Source organism: Lepidochelys kempii, chromosome 28 (assembly GCF_965140285.1).
Source record: "Lepidochelys kempii isolate rLepKem1 chromosome 28, rLepKem1.hap1, whole genome shotgun sequence".
NCBI lineage: Eukaryota > Metazoa > Chordata > Testudines > Cheloniidae > Lepidochelys > Lepidochelys kempii.
This window is the reverse complement of record NC_136407.1, coordinates 2,422,232-2,438,031: the sequence shown is the minus strand read 5'-3', so window position 1 is coordinate 2,438,031 and position 15,800 is coordinate 2,422,232. Positions and strand designations below refer to the sequence as shown.

General features: G+C 51.2%; 1 protein-coding gene across 1 annotated transcript in view; it reads right to left on the bottom strand.

The window, feature by feature from the left end:
• Positions 1–1,080: 1,080 nt before the first annotated feature.
• Positions 1,081–15,800, bottom strand: part of KDM6B (lysine demethylase 6B) — a 57,275-nt gene continuing 42,555 nt past the window's right edge. Inside the window, 7 exon segments of the mRNA XM_078850814.1 lie at positions 1,081–2,967; positions 3,964–4,134; positions 10,992–11,118; positions 11,403–11,425; positions 11,427–11,545; positions 14,991–15,178; positions 15,397–15,511. Of these exon segments, the coding sequence (XP_078706940.1) occupies positions 2,944–2,967; positions 3,964–4,134; positions 10,992–11,118; positions 11,403–11,425; positions 11,427–11,545; positions 14,991–15,178; positions 15,397–15,511 (767 nt within the window). The 3' untranslated portion in view covers positions 1,081–2,943.

Here is a 15,800-nt window from a genome sequence, read left to right as displayed (position 1 = left end):
TTCTCTGAAAACATCCACTCGATGTGCCGCAGCGTCGGAAAAAGGAACCGACCGCTGGGAATCATGAAGAAAGGGAAAGAGAACAGGACAGAAAATATCCTGTCGCCTCTATATAAATCCGTGGGACGCCCACGTCTCGAACACTGCGAGCGGGTGTGGTCGCCCCAGCTCAAAAAAAGATCTGTTGGAACTGGGAAAGTTTCAGAAAAGGGCAACAAAAACGATGAGGGGTCTGGACCGGCTTCCGTACGAGGAGAGACGAATAAGATGGGGACTTTTCAGCCTGGAAAAGAGACGACTAAGGGGGGAATATGATAGAGGTCTATAAAATCATGACGGGTGTGGAGAAAGTTGATAAGGAAGTGTTGTTTACTCGGTCTCATAACACAAGAACTAGGGGTCACCAGATGAAATCAATAGGCGGCAGGTTTAAAACAAACAACAGGAAGTATTTCTTCACACAACACGCAGTCAACCTGTGGAACTCCTGGCCGGGGGATGTTGTGAAGGCCAAGACTATAACAGGGTTCAAAAAAGAACTAGATACGTTCCTGGAGGATGGGTCCATCAGTGGCTATTAGCCAGGATGGGCAGGGATGGTGTCCCTGGCCTCTGTTTGCCCGTGTGGCTGAACTTATGTTCTTATGGCAGTTGTGGGCAGGGGGAAGTTATTGCTTTAACGATGTTGGGGTAGTTTCAGGTCAGAAAATCCATTTCATCATGCCCTCTGACCGCCTGGGATTTCCTCCCCACGTAACCGCGGCCCCTCCTGGAGATGATCCAGAGACGGAGCCCTGGGATCCTTTCTGTGGCTTCTTTCTTTCTGCCCCATCAGCCCTTTTCTCCATGGTAACACGTGGTCCACGGCACTGGGCCCAGCACCGCTCTCAATCGTGAAGATTCATTGGTAGAGTTTGGCCAAAGCATCTTCCGGGAAATTTTTGATTTGACGCCACCAAGAATCACCTCTCACCACGTCTCAGCCCAGATCGGCCAAGGGACTCATTGCCCAGCTCCTGGGCTTTGGAGCGTCGACGAAGAAACTCGCCGTCCCGTTTGGAACAAAAAGCAACGAGGCCCTTTCTGTATCTCTGTGAGTTAATTTAATCTTTTTTACATTTACAAAATAAGATTTTTTTTTCCTTTGTCGCCTTACAGTACAGTATAATCCAGGAGGACCCAGACTTCCGCTTGTTTCATTCAGTGTGTTGGCGAGATGCTGGGATAGGAGTGGGGGGGGGGTTCTACAAGGGGAGGGGGAAAGGGACAAGATTCCTCAAAAGGAAATGAACAGAAGTCCCGATCGCACAGTGAGTGTGGAATTCAGCACCATGAAAAGAGGCAAAAGACTGAACAAAAACCCCCGTCTCACGATGCCGGGGACGGGCTGAGCCTTAACATTAAAACCCCCCCCAAAAATTCCGGCGAGAAACAGACAAATACACATGATTTAAAAAAAAAAGAGATTTAAAAAAAACAACCCCCGAACACTCAAATCAACCCCCCAATAGCAACCAATAAATAGAGAAATCATTACAAAAATGATGTATAAATAAAAGAAAAAATACACAACGACAACAAGAGGACAATTTACAAATCGCAAAACTCTGAGACCTGGAGGTAAAAAAAAAAAAAAGAAAAAGAAAAGAAAAAGCACCCGACATGTTTCTCGTTTGAAAACAAGTGAGAAGTGGAGAGGCGAAACCTGGCCGGCGGGGGAGTTAAGGCAGATATCTGTCCTGCCGTCCTGGCTCAGTTTCTGTGGATGACCTGAGAGAAGTGTAAAACACGGCCGCGATTGTGCGAAACGCTTAACCCAGGGGAAGGCAGCTCCCGGGGGCAGGGTTCCCGCGAAGCCCTGAGCACGGGGCTGGAATCCGAGCAGGGTTCCTCGCTCCCCCTTTGCACCATCGTTCGCACAATCAGGGACCCAAGCCGGCGGGAATTGGCTCCTTCACATGAGTTCAGAAGAAAAAAAAAAACCAAGCCAGGAATACATCGAATCAAAAGACCCCCAAAGCAAAGCAGCCAGGATTTAAGAAAGCAAAGAGTGAGAATCAAACCACGCACGCTCACACAAACCGCCCGCCCCGCGCCTATATATATATAAACCAATGTACAATCTCCCACTGCCACAAACGCACAAAGAGGAAACAAAGGGAAATTCCTGCGTAAAAAACCCGTATTTTTTGTTGTTGGTTGGTTTTTTTTTGTTTTGTTTTTTTTTTTTGCTTAATTTGCTGACAAGAAAAATGTAAAAAGACGACAAAAAGAAAAAACAACCCAACCCCCTTTCCCCGCTGCTGCTGCCGGGGTCTCCCCCCCCCGCCCCACCCCCCGCCCCGCTTCTGCAAACCGAACGAGTTAATGCTCCGTCGACGAAGAGAGATTGTGGCGGAGTTCCAGAGTCCGTGTTCTCCTGCGTGTGGCCGATCTCCTGTCCCCGGTCGAAGGCCGGCGTGTGTCTGTCAGGGAACCGCCCGGAGGGCTCCGCTGGCCCCTCTGAGCTGCCCAGCGTCCACGTTTTTCCTTTTCCCGTCTCGTGGGCGGGGGTGTGTGTGTGTGGTTTTTATTATTTTCCAAAATAAAATTAAAAAAAAAATATTTCTTTTAAAAAGTTTCCCCGTCTCCCCCCCAAGGTCATTGTCAAGAATAAATTAAAAAGTTCATTTGTGTGAGTTTCTGTATTCACAGGCTGCTTGCGGATTGGCTCTTGGTATCACGCAGAAGATTGGCTGCTTCTGGGGCTCCCCCCCCCTCGTTTCAACAGCAAAGCTGATTGGGCCGGAGCGGTTCCGGAGTAAACAAGAGCTTGTCTGCTATTGGCCACTGGGACGGGCAGTGCCAAGATGTCCCCTCCTTCCCCCAGCGGGGCAGGGGGGCACAGGGGAAGGGGGAGCTGATTCCTGTCTCTGCCCAGGAAGTACCTGGGCGAGGTCTGGCTCATCTGGAGCTGGGGGATCCAGCCTGTGGGTGGGAAGGAAAGAAAGGGTTAATGGGACCCAGGAGTCCTGTGCATGGCAGCAGGGCACTCCCTCCCCCCAATACCTTCCCTTTACGTTTATTCCTGGGGGAATTCTGCACCACTGCGCACGCGCAGAATTCATGTGTCATGCTCAATTCCTCCCTGCCCCACCCAACCGCAGAAAATACATGTCTGCCTGAAAGGTGCTGCAGTTACTCCTTTTGCCCACCAGGGGTCGCTGTGTCACCAGAACAGAGAGCAGCGGCTCCCAGGCAGGAGCATCCCCAGCTGCGGATAGGGAAGACAAAGAGGCTGCCTTCTGCACAGCGCCCTGCCCCTGGGCCAGGTCAGGAGACAGGTGACATGGGGGAATGGACAACATGGGGCACTGGGGTCACAGACGGGGGTTCAGAAGGGCTAATAGGGGGGATGGACTGGGGCAGGAACTGAATGGGCGTAAGGGTGCGGAGACACATGGGCACAGGGGGAGGCAAGTGGAAGGATACATAGGGATGGAGGGAGGGGGATCGCTAAGCGGGGGCACAGGGACACATGGGGATGGGGGAGGGGTATCTGAGTGGGGATGCAAGTACACATGGAGACAGGGAAGGGGGTGCAGAGTCACTTGGGGATGGGGGAGGGATGCAGGGACACACCTGAATTGTTTCTGTTGTCTATCATTCAGATGTACTCGCTGACAAGTATTTTGAAATAAATGACTAAAATAATTGAAACCGGCGTGATTAGATTCTGTGATTTTCACAAATAAAATATGCAGAAGTTTAAAATATTGACCGCAGAATTTTTAATTTTTTGGTGCAGAATTCCCCCCGGGAGCACACGTTCCAGTGAGTCACCAGGGAAAAAGGGACCTCAAGTGGGAGAATGTGCTCCCTACAGGACAGTGCCCCCTAGCGCTGCCCTGCCTGCCAGAGCAGAGAGCCCCCTGCTGAGCCCCCCGCCCCGCTCCCTGCCCCACAGCGCCCCCAGGCCCTCACCAGGGTGAAGCTGTCATAGATCTGCATCAGCTCCTCCGTCTTGTACTGTTCCAGCACCACCACGCCGTGCAGGGCGGTGCTGCGCTGGCGGGCGCAGTCCTCGCAGTGCACCAGGTACGAGTTCTTGCTGCCGTTCTCGCTCGTCACAAACAGGATATTGAACACCTCCACCTGCAGGGGCGGGACGTATGATGTGAGCTCCCCCTGCTGGCTACACCACGCCTGCCAGAGAGGAGGATGGCACGGCACCAGGCCACAGCCCTAAAGGAAACTGGGGGCAGGGTAGAGCAAGAAATGGAACCCAGGTGTCCTGGCTCCCAGCTCCCTGCTGTAACGCACCAGTCCCCACTCCCCTCCCAGAGAACCCAGAAGTCCTGACTCCCAGCCCCCCCACGTCCTTTACCGTGTTAACGAACGTACTACAGCCAGTCCACAAACCCGCTCCTTCCAGTGCGCAGCCCCCCACCTCCCTGACCCTATCAGAGGCCATGGGGCCCAGGCTGGGTGGCCTGGATCATGGCGGCGATCGGGGCACCAACGAGAGAAGCAGCCGGCGCGGCGTCGGGGGGGAAGGTTTATTTGCACGCTTTGCAAAGGCACGTTCACAGCCACCACGGTTACAGATACGGGCCCTCTCTGAGCCAGGAGCGGAATCCAGGAGTCCTGGCTCCCAGCCCCCACTGCTCTGACCCACCAGCCCCCACGCCCCTCCCAGAGCCGGGGAGAGAACCCAGGAGTCCTGGCTCCCGCCCTGGTGCTTTAAGAGGCACATGAAGCCCTGCGGCCGCACAGTGCCAGACGGTTCGCACACTAGTCCGTGCTCTGCCAGGGTCAGGTCTCTGGAGCCAGGGACTCTCCCTCGCTGCCGAGCCCTGGCTGCCCCAAACGTCGTCCCCTCCGGAGGGTCCCCTGGCAGGGCGAGCCATGTCACATAAGCTGGGCTGCGCTTAAGAGCCGGCCGGCCGCTTCTTCCCGCTGATCCGGAGGTACACGCAATCTGCCCTTGGTGCGTGGTAGGTTGCCCTGAGACTGGCTCTGCGGCCGGCCCTGCCTGCTGACAGCTTTCTCCGATCCCATCCGGGGCTCTGGCATCCCCCTCTCTGGACACCAAGCACCTGGTCGTCCTCCTGCTCTCTCAGTTCATCCCTCTTCACCAGTCGCCAATTCATTTGCACCATGTTTCTCCCAGTCGCTCATAGAATCACAGAATATGAGGGTTGGAAGGGACCTCAGGAGGTAACTAGTCCAACCCCCTGCTCAAAGCAGGACCAACCCCAACTAAATCATCCCGGCCAGGGCTTTGTCAAGCCTGACCTTAAAAACTTCTAAGGAAGGAGATTCTACCACCTCCCTAGGAAACGCATTCCAGTGTTTCACCACCCTCCTAGTGAAAAAGTTTTTCCTAATATCCAACCTAAACCTCCCCCCTGCAACGTGAGACCATTACTCCTTGTTCTGTCATCTGCTACCACTGAGAACAGTCTAGAGCCGCCATCTTTGGAACCCCCTTTCAGGTAGTTGAAAGCAGCTATCAAATCCCCCCTCGTTCTTCTCTTCCGCAGACTAAACAATCCCAGCTCCCTCAGCCTCTCCTCATAACTCATGAGTTCCAGTCCCCTAATCATTTTTGTTGCCCTTCGCTGGACTCTCTCCAATTTATCCACATCCTTCTTGTAGTGTGGGGCCCAAAACTGGACACAGTACTCCAGGATGAGGCCTCACCAATGTCGAATAGAGGGGAACGATCACGTCCCTCGATCTGCTGGCAGTGCCCCTACTTATACATCCCAAAACGCCATTGGTCTTCTTGGCAACAAGGGCACACTGCTGACTCCTATCCAGCTTCTCGTCCACTGTTACCCCTAGGTCCTTTTCCGCAGAACTGCTGCCTAGCCAGTTGGTCCCTAGTCTGTAGCGGTGCATTGGATTCTTCCATCCTAAGTGCAGGACTCTGCACTTGTCCTTGTTGAACCTCATCAGATTTCTTTTGGCCCAATCCTCTAATTTGTCTAGGGCCCTCTGTATCCTATCCCTACCCTCCAGCATATCTACCTCTCCTCCCAGTTTAGAGTCATCTGCAAACTTGCTGAGGGTGCAATCCACATCATCCTCCAGACCATTTATGAAGATATTGAACGAAACCGGCCCCAGGACCGACCCTTGGGGCACTCCACTTGACACCGGCTGCCAACTAGACATGGAGCCATTGATCACTACCCGTTGAGCCCGACAATCTAGCCAACTTTCTACCCACCTTGTAGTCCATTCATCCAGCCCATACTTCTTTAACTTGCTGACAAGAATACTGTGGGAGACTGTGTCAAAAGCTTTGCTAAAGTCAAGGAACAACACGTCCACCGCTTTCCCCTCATCCACAGAGCCAGTAATCTCATCATAGAAGGCGATTAGATTAGTCAGGCATGACTTGCCCTTGGTGAATCCATGCTGACTGTTCCTGATCACTTTCCTCTCATCTAAGAGCTTCAGAATTGATTCCTTGAGGACCTGCTCCATGATTTTTCCGGGGACTGAGGTGAGGCTGACTGGCCTGTAGTTCCCAGGATCCTCCTTCTTCCCTTTTTTAAAGATGGGCACTACATTAGCCTTTCTCCAGTCGTCCGTGACTTCCCCCGATCGCCTTGAGTTTCCAAAGATAATGGCCAATGGCTCTGCAATCACATCCCCAACTCCTTCAGCACTCTCGGATGCAGCGCATCCGGCCCCATGGACTTGTGCTCATCCAGCTTTTCTAAATAGTCCCGAACCACTTCTTTCTCCACAGAGGGCTGGTCACCTCCTCCCCATGCTGTGCTGCCCAGCGCAGCAGTCTGGGAGCTGAGCTTGTTCGTGAAGACAGAGGCAAAAAAAGCCTTGAGTACATTAGCTTTTTCCACATCCTCTGTCACTAGGTTGCCTCCCTCATTCAGTAAGGGGCCCACACTTTCCTTGGCTTTCTTCTTGTTGCTAACATACCTGAAGAAACCCTTCTTGTTACTCTTAACATCTCTTGCTAGCTGCAGCTCCAGGTGTGATTTGGCCCTCCTGATTTCACTCCTGCATCCCCGAGCAATATTTTTATACTCTTCCCTGGTCATTTGTCCAATCTTCCACTTCTTGTAAGCTTCTTTTTTGTGTTCAAGATCAGCAAGGATTTCACTGTTAAGCCAAGCTGCTCGCCTGCCATATTTACTATTCTTTTTACACATTGGGATGGTTTGTTCCTGTAACCTCAATAAGGATTCTTTCAAATACAGCCAGCTCTCCTGGACTCCTTTCCCCCTCATGTTATTCTCCCAGGGGATCCTGCCCATCAGTTCCCTGAGGGAATCAAAGTCTGCTTTTCTGAAGTCCAGGGTCTGTATTCTGCTGCTCTCCTTTCTTCCCTGTGTCAGGATCCTGAACTCAACCATCTCATAGTCACTGCCTCACAGGTTCCCATCCACTTTTGCTTCCCCTACTAATTCTTCCCAGTTTGTGAGCAGCAGGTCAAGAAAAGCTCTGCCCCTAGTCGGTTCCTCCAGCACTTGCACCAGGAAATTGTCCCCTACCCTTTCCAAAAACTTCTTGGATTGTCTGTGCATCTATTTCTGCCATGTTTAGCCAAGTCGCGAATCCACCTGCGAGGCTTTGCCCTGAGTGGCTAATCCACTGGCAGCCCATTTCGCCAAGTTGCTAAACCGTTTATGCCATGTCTGACCGGGTCGCTAATCGGGTCCGCATAGCATTTCACCGAGTCTCCATTTAAACCTCGTTCAGCCGGGTCACCAATCTGTCGCTAAGCTGCCTGCGCCCGGTAGCCGACTCACCATCACTTTACGCCACGCTGAACAGATTCGCCGGGTGTAGGCACTTGGCCAATCCATGCTGGTCCTGTTTAGCTGAAGGACGAATCCATTTTCAGCCCATTTAGCCGTGTTGCTAATCCACCTACGTTAATCAAGTCGCTAACCACTCTGCCCTCCATTCCGATGAGGCGCAGATCCCTCTGCATCCTGTTTGTGCCGTTTGGCTGAGTTGTTTATCCATATTTAGAGTGATGGCTAATTCTTTCACACCATATCCAGCCAAATCTCTGCTCCATTTTCTCCTCCTTATGATGAGTCAGTAATTCATTTTCTTCCCATTTACACAGATTCATAGATTCATAGATATTAAGGTCAGAAGGGATCGTTATGATCGTCTAGTCTGACCTCCTGCACAATGCAGGCCACAGAATCTCACCCACCCACTCCTGCGATAAACCCCTCACCTATGTCTGAGCTACTGAAGTCCTCAAACCATGGTTTAAAGACTTCAAGGAGCAGAGAATCCTCCAGCAAGTGACCCGTGCTCCATGCTACAGAGGAAGGCGAAAAACCTCCAGGGCCTCTTCCAATCTGCCCTGGAGGAAAATTCCTTCCCGACCCCAAATATGGCGATCAGCTGAACCCTGAGCATGTGGGCAAGATTCACCAGCCAGATACCCAGGAAAGAATTCTCTGTAGTAACTCAGATCCCACCCCATCTAACATCCCATCACAGGCCATTGGGCCTATTTACCATGAATATGTAAAGATCAATTAATTGCCAAAATCATGTTATCCCATCATACCATCTCCTACATAAACTTATCGAGTCTAATCTTGAAGCCAGATAGGTCTTTTGCCCCCACTGCTCCCCTTGGAAGGCTGTTCCAGAACTTCACTCCTCTGATGGTTAGAAACCTTCATCTAATTTCAAGTCTAAACTTCCCAATAGCCAGTATATATCCATTTGTTCTTGTGTCCACATTGGTACTGAGCTTAAATAATTCTTCTCCCTCTCCAGTATTTATCCCTCTGATATATTTATAGAGAGCATAGAATCATAGAATATCAGGGTTGGAAGGGACCCCAGAAGGTCATCTAGTCCAACCCCCTGCTCGAAGCAGGACCAATTCCCAGTTAAATCATCCCAGCCAGGGCTTTGTCAAGCCTGACCTTAAAAACCTCTAAGGAAGGAGATTCTACCACCTCCCTAGGTAACGCATTCCAGTGTTTCACCACCCTCCTAGTGAAAAAGTTTTTCCTAATATCCAATCTAAACCTCCCCCACTGCAACTTGAGACCATTACTCCTCGTTCTGTCATCTGCTACCACTGAGAACAGTCTAGAGCCATCCTCTCTGGAACCCCCTTTCAGGTAGTTGAAAGCAGCTATCAAATCCCCCCTCATTCTTCTCTTCTGCAGGCTAAACAAGCCCAGCTCCCTCAGCCTCTCCTCATAACTCATGTGTTCCAGGCCCCTAATCATTTTTGTTGCCCTTCACTGGACTCTCTCCAATTTATCCACATCCTTCTTGAAGTGTGGGGCCCAAAACTGGACACAGTACTCCAGATGAGGCCTCACCAATGTCGAATAGAGGGGAACGATCACGTCCCTCGATCTGCTCGCTATGCCCCTACTTATACATCCCAAAATGCCATTGGCCTTTTTGGCAACAAGGGCACACTGCTGACTCATATCCAGCTTCTCGTCCACTGTCACCCCTAGGTCCTTTTCCGCAGAACTGCTGCCGAGCCATTCGGTCCCTAGTCTGTAGCGGTGCATTGGATTCTTCCATCCTAAGTGCAGGACCCTGCACTTATCCTTATTGAACCTCATCAGATTTATTTTGGCCCAATCCTCCAATTTGTCTAGGTCCTTCTGTATCCTATCCCTCCCCTCCAGTGTATCTACCACTCCTCCCAGTTTAGTATCATCCGCAAATTTGCTGAGAGTGCAATCCACACCATCCTCCAGATCATTTATGAAGATATTGAACAAAACCGGCCCCAGGACCGACCCTTGGGGCACTCCACTTGACACCGGCTGCCAACTAGACATGGAGCCATTGATCACTACCCGTTGAGCCCGACAATCTAGCCAGCTTTCTACCCACCTTATAGTGCATTCATCCAGCCCAGACTTCCTTAACTTGCTGACAAGAATACTGTGGGAGACCGTGTCAAAAGCTTTGCTAAAGTCAAGAAACAATACATCTACTGCAATCATATCTCCTCTCATCCCTCTTTTAGTTAGGCTAAACAAGCCAAGCTCCTTGAGTCTCCTTTCATAAGACAGGTTTTCCATTTCTCGGATCATCCTCGTAGCCCTTTTCTGTACCTGTTCCAGTTTGAATTCATCCTTCTTAAACATGGGAGACCAGAACTACACACAGTATTCCAGGTCCTGCTCACTAATCTGTTTCCACCGATTTTAGCCGAGTAGCTAATCCGGTTTTGCCCCATTTCTCCGAGTCCCTCTCTTCATGTTCATCCTCTGCATTTCGTTGAGTCGTTCGTTGGTTTGCGCCGTGTTTTGTCGTTGCTCCGTTTTCTCCACATCCGTCTGAGCCGTTCCTCCATCTTCTCCCACGCTTACGATCCGTCTCTTCCTTTTTCAAAGTTTCCGGCCACTTTTCCAATAATCGCGAGCTGCCCTTTTCTCTCTCTTTTAAACAAACCGCGTTTCATACTCACTGTTTCTGGCTTTTAGCCCATTACGGACCCGTCTCTTAGTGCGGACGAGGCTGATGCCGCAAAGGAATCCCAAACTGGATGTGGGACAGGAGGCATTTTACAGAGTAAAGCAAATCTCATGCACAGGGTTCGAACTGGGACGCGGTATTCCCTGCTGCCCACAGAGGTGTCTTTCCTTAACCATGGGTTTTATTAACCATACACCCTGTCACAACGGAATCCAAGCGGGGAGACTGTGAAGCAAAGAAGGGTGGTTCGGTTGGGTCTCGGCTGCAGCCACCTCCGAGGGGAGGCGCAGCCAGAGGGCAACTCTGCCCAACCGCTCAGGGACGGCGGATCCCACCTCCGACTGAAGCGGCAGGTTGAAGATTTGGAAGCAGGTGCGGGTTGGGCCGGGTCACCAGCCCTTGAGGCTGAGGGGTGTGGCTGTCTCAGCCAAAGGATGGGAAATCTGGCAACACAGCAACCTCTAGTGCCCTGCGGGTGCTAGAGTAGCTGGCTGGTACCTAGCGGCTGCAGCGGGACCCCCACTCGCAGTCCCGGCACTCACGTCACACTCGTTGCAATAGTAGGCCGGCTCGTCCTTCACCCGGCCCTGGTAGGCGATCTTCTTCCCCGAACGCACCAAGGTCTCCCGCAGCACCTGGCAGTGCTTGATGGACTGCATGAGGCAATACCTGGCAGGGAGAGAAGACGGGGAGCGAGTGAATGGGACGGAGAGGGAGCGAGACGTGGGCAAGCGCTCAGAGTGGGGGAGCTGCCCTAAGTGTCACCGACGCTGCCCGAGTCTGCCGAGAGCCTGAGCCCATTGCTCGGAGAGGGGGGGAGCTGCGCCATGCATCTCAATGGGGTGGTAACTCCCACTCCCATTGCTAGGGGGGACCCCGCCAAGCCCACCAGCCAGGCTCACAGGGCAGGAGGTAGGGCTGGGGTGGGGAGGAGTCACAGGGGCGCCACTCACTTGATCATCTTGTAGAGGTCGGGGGTCGCTGATCTTGACCGTCCGGGCGACGTTCCACGAGACGTGGATCATGGGCACGATGGACTTCACGTTCTTCACCTCGTTCCATTCGTAGCGCTCCAGGGCCAGCTGGTATTGATAGGCTGCAGGAGGGGGAGAGGGTGAGGCAGCAGCCAGCAAAACCCCACCCCAGACACAGCCGCAGCCCAAGAGGGGACAGGCCCCGTGCCCCATTCCCTGCCCCCCATAACCCACCAGTGCCCTCCCGAGGCTGCAGTACACATTTCTGCCACTTGGTGGAGCCAAATCCAAGAGAGATGAACATAAGACATAAGTTTGGCCAGACTGGGTCAGACCAAAGGTCCATCTAGCCCAGTGTCCTGTCTGCCGACCGCGGCCACTACCAGGTGATCCATCCCCTGTTGCCCATTCCCAGCTTCTGGCAAGCAGACGCTAGGGACACTATCCCTGCCCATCCTGGCTAATAGCCATTGATGGACCTATCCTCCATGAATGTATCTAGTTCTTTTTTGAGCCCTGTTCTAGTCTTGGCCTTCACAACATCCTCTGGCGAGGAGTTCCCCAGATCGACTTTGCGTTGTGTGAAGAAATACTTCCTTTTGTGTGTTTTAAACCTGCTGCCTGTTAATTTCATTGGGGGACCCCTAGTTCTTGTGTTATGAGAAGGAGTAAACAACACTTTGTTATTCACTTTCTCCACACCAGTCATGATTTTATAGACCTCAATCATATCTCCCCTTAGCTGTCTCTTTTCCAAACTGAAAAGTCCCAGTCTTATTAAACTCTCCTTATACAGAAGCCGTTCCATACCCCGAATCATTTTTGTTGCCCTTTTCTGAATCTTTTCTAGTTCCAATAGATCTTTCTTGAGGTGGGGCGACCACATCTGCACACAGTGTTCAAGGTGTGGGCATCCCATGGATTTATATAGAGGCAACAGGATATTTTCTGTCTTATTATCTATCCCTTTCCTAATGATTCCCAACGTTCGGTTGGTTTCTTTGACTGCCGCTGCACATTGAGTGGATGTTTTCAGAGAACTATCCACCGTGACTCCAAGATCTCTTTCTTGAGTGGGAACAGCCAATTTAGACCCCATCATTTTATCTGTATAGCTGGGATTATGTTTTCCCATGTGCATTACTTTGCATTTATCAACATTAAACTTCATCTGCCATTTTGTTGCCCAGTCACCCAGTTTTGAGAGATCCCTTTGTAGCTCTTCGCAGTCTGCCTGGGACTTAACTATCTTGAGTAATTTTGTAGCATCTGCAAATATTGTCACTTCACTGTGGCCACCTTTTCCCAGATCATTTATGAATATGTTGAATAGGACCAGTCCCAGAACAGACCCCTGGGGGACACCACTACTTACCTCTCTCCGCTCTGAAAACTGACCATTTATATTACCCTTTGTTTTGTATCTTTTTATCAGTTACCGATCCATGAGAGGACCTTCCCTCTGATCCCACGACAGCTTACTTTGCGTAAGGGCCTTTGGTGAGGAACCTTGTCAAAGGTTTTCTGATAATCTAAGCACACTATATCCACTGGATCCCTTTGGTCCACATGCTTGTTGATCCCCTCAAAGAATTCTAGCAGATTGGTGAGGCGTGATTTCCCTTTACTAAAACCATGTTGACTCTTCCTCAACAAATTATGTTCATCTGTGTCTGACAATTTTATTCTTTTACTAGAGTTTCAACCAGTTGGCCTGGTACTGATGTCAGGCTTACCAGCCTGTAATTGCCGGGATCACCTCTGGAGCCCTTTTTAAAAATTGGGGTCACATTAGCTACCCTCCAGTCATTTGGTCCAGAAGCTGATTTAAATGACAGGTCACAGACTACAATTAGTTTTTCTGCAATTTCACATTTGAGTCCTTCAGAACTCTTGGCTGAAAACCATCTGGTCCTGGTGACTTGTTTACTGTTTAATTTATCAATTTGTTCCAAAACCTCCTCTAATGACACCTCAATCTGGGACAGTTCCTCAGATCTGTCACCTAAAAAGAATGGCTCAGGGTTGGGACTCTCCCTCACATCCTCAGTTGTGAAGACAGATCCAAAGAATTCATTTAGTTTCTCCGCAATGGCCTTATCGTCCTGGAGTGCTCCTTTAGCACCTCGATCGTTCAGTGGCCCCACGGGTTGTTTAGCAGCCTTCCTGCTTCTGATGTACTTCAAAAAATTTTTACTATTACTTTTTGAGGCTTTGTCTAGCTGTTCTTCAAATTCTTTTTTGGCCTTCCTAATTATATTTGTACACTTCACTTGCCAGAGTTTATGCTCCTTTCTGTTTTCCTCACTAGGATTTCACTTCCACTTTTTAAAGGATGCCTTTTTTCCTCTCACTGCTTCTTTTATGTGGTTGTTTAGCCACAGTGGCTCTTTTTTGGTTCTTTTACTATATTTTTTTAATTTGGGGTGTATGTTGAAGTTGAGCCTCTATGATGGGGTCTTTAAAAAGTGTCCATGCAGCTTGCAGGGATTTCACTTTTGGCACCGTACCCTTTAATTTCTGTTTCACTAACCTCCTCGTTTTGTGTCGTCCCCCTTTCTGAAATTAAATGCTACAGTGTTGGGCCTCTACGGTGTTTTTCCTGCCACAGGGATATTAAATTTAATTATATTATGGTCACTATTACCAAGCGGTCCAGCTATATTCACCTCTTGCACCAGATCCTGTGCTCCACTTAGGACTAAATCAAGAATTGTCTCTCCTCTGGTGGGTTCCAGGACCAGCTGCTCCAAGAAGCAGTCATTTAAGGTGTCAAGAAACTTTATCTCTGCATCCCGTCCTGAGGTGACAGGTACCCTGTCAATACGGAGATAACTGAAATCCCCCATTATTATTATTGAGTTTTTTATTTTAATAGCCTCTCTAATCTCTCTGAGCATTTCGATCACTCGTACCATCCTGGCCAGGTGGTCGGTGACACGTCCCTACCGCTATATTCTCATTACTCGAGCACGGAATTACTAGCCAGAGCGATTCTATGGTACAGTTTGGTCCACTTAAGATTTTTACTTCATTGGATTCTACGCTTTCTTTCACCTCTATTGCCATTCCCCCACCCGCACGACCTGTTCTGTCCCTCCGATAGATTTGGTTCCCTGGTATTACTGTGTCCCATTGATTATCCTCATTCCACCAGGCTTCTGTGAGATCAACCTCCTCATTGAACACGAGGCACTCTCCTTCACCCATCTTGTTATTTAGCCTCCTAGCATTGGCTTTAAAACGTGTCTCCTTTCAGCTGTCTGCCGTTACACGATGGAATGGAACGGACGCTTTTTTCTGTGACTGTTTCCGATCAGACCCAGCCTGTATTTGATCGTTTCCCATCCTCTCGTCCTAGATCCTCCCCTAAGGGATGTCTCTGCACCTCTCAGATGGTTTGAGGCAGGCAGCTCTTGACAGGGGTTCCTGCCCAAGCTCCAGATCCCCTGCCCCACTGTCCCCTCAGTGGGAACCCCAGCCCCCTCTACTACCCTCCTCCCGGGCTGCCCAGCCCCCTAGCCACTGATGTCCCGCCCTCCGAGGCCCCGGCCCCTCTGCCCGCACCTGTGAGGGGCCCGACATTCCAGGCGATATTGTTGCACCAGCCTGTGGCCTGCACCCAGTGCACGGTGCCCGCATTGATCCACACCAGGTCCCCGGGGCGCTGGATGAATCGGTAAACGGGGATATTCGACTTGTACAGGTCCTCCAGGATGGGCCACCAGGAGCCCGTCAGGTAGTCCACGCCGTGCCTACCGGGGGGGGGGAACGGGGGTCGGTGAGACTCAGAAGGGGAGGGGTCACCTATACAGCCCCACGGCTCCGCCCCCACAGCTGTAGCCCTGCCCCCATAGCCCCAGCACCCAGCGCAGAAGGTGCGGTCGGTCTCCCAGTAAGGCCCCGCCCCCATGGCCATGGCCCCGCTCCTGTGGCTCGGACCCTGCCCTCAAGGCCCTGGCCCCACCCCGACCTGTCACAGAAGGCGCTGATGGTCTCCCAGTAATGCTCGTGCACCGCGAACCACTCGCAGTCGCCTGGCCCGATGTTGATGTTCACGGAGCAGAAGTTGTTGTTCTCCTGGTGGCCTACGGGGGGGGAGCAACGCGCAATGTGAGGCAAGAGGGGGCGTTAAGGGGATGGACGGGGAGAGTTAAGGAGACGGAGAGGGGCCTTAAGGGGATGGAAGGGGAGAGTTAAGGGGATGGGAGGGGGGACGTTAAGGAGATGGAGGGGGAAAGTTAAGAGGACAGAAGGGGAGAGTTAAGGGGATGGAGGGGGGCATTAACTTGTCAGCAATTTAAAGAAGTACGGGCTGGATGAACGCACTATAAGGTGGGGTAGAAAGTTGGCTAGATTGTTGGGCTCAATGGGTAG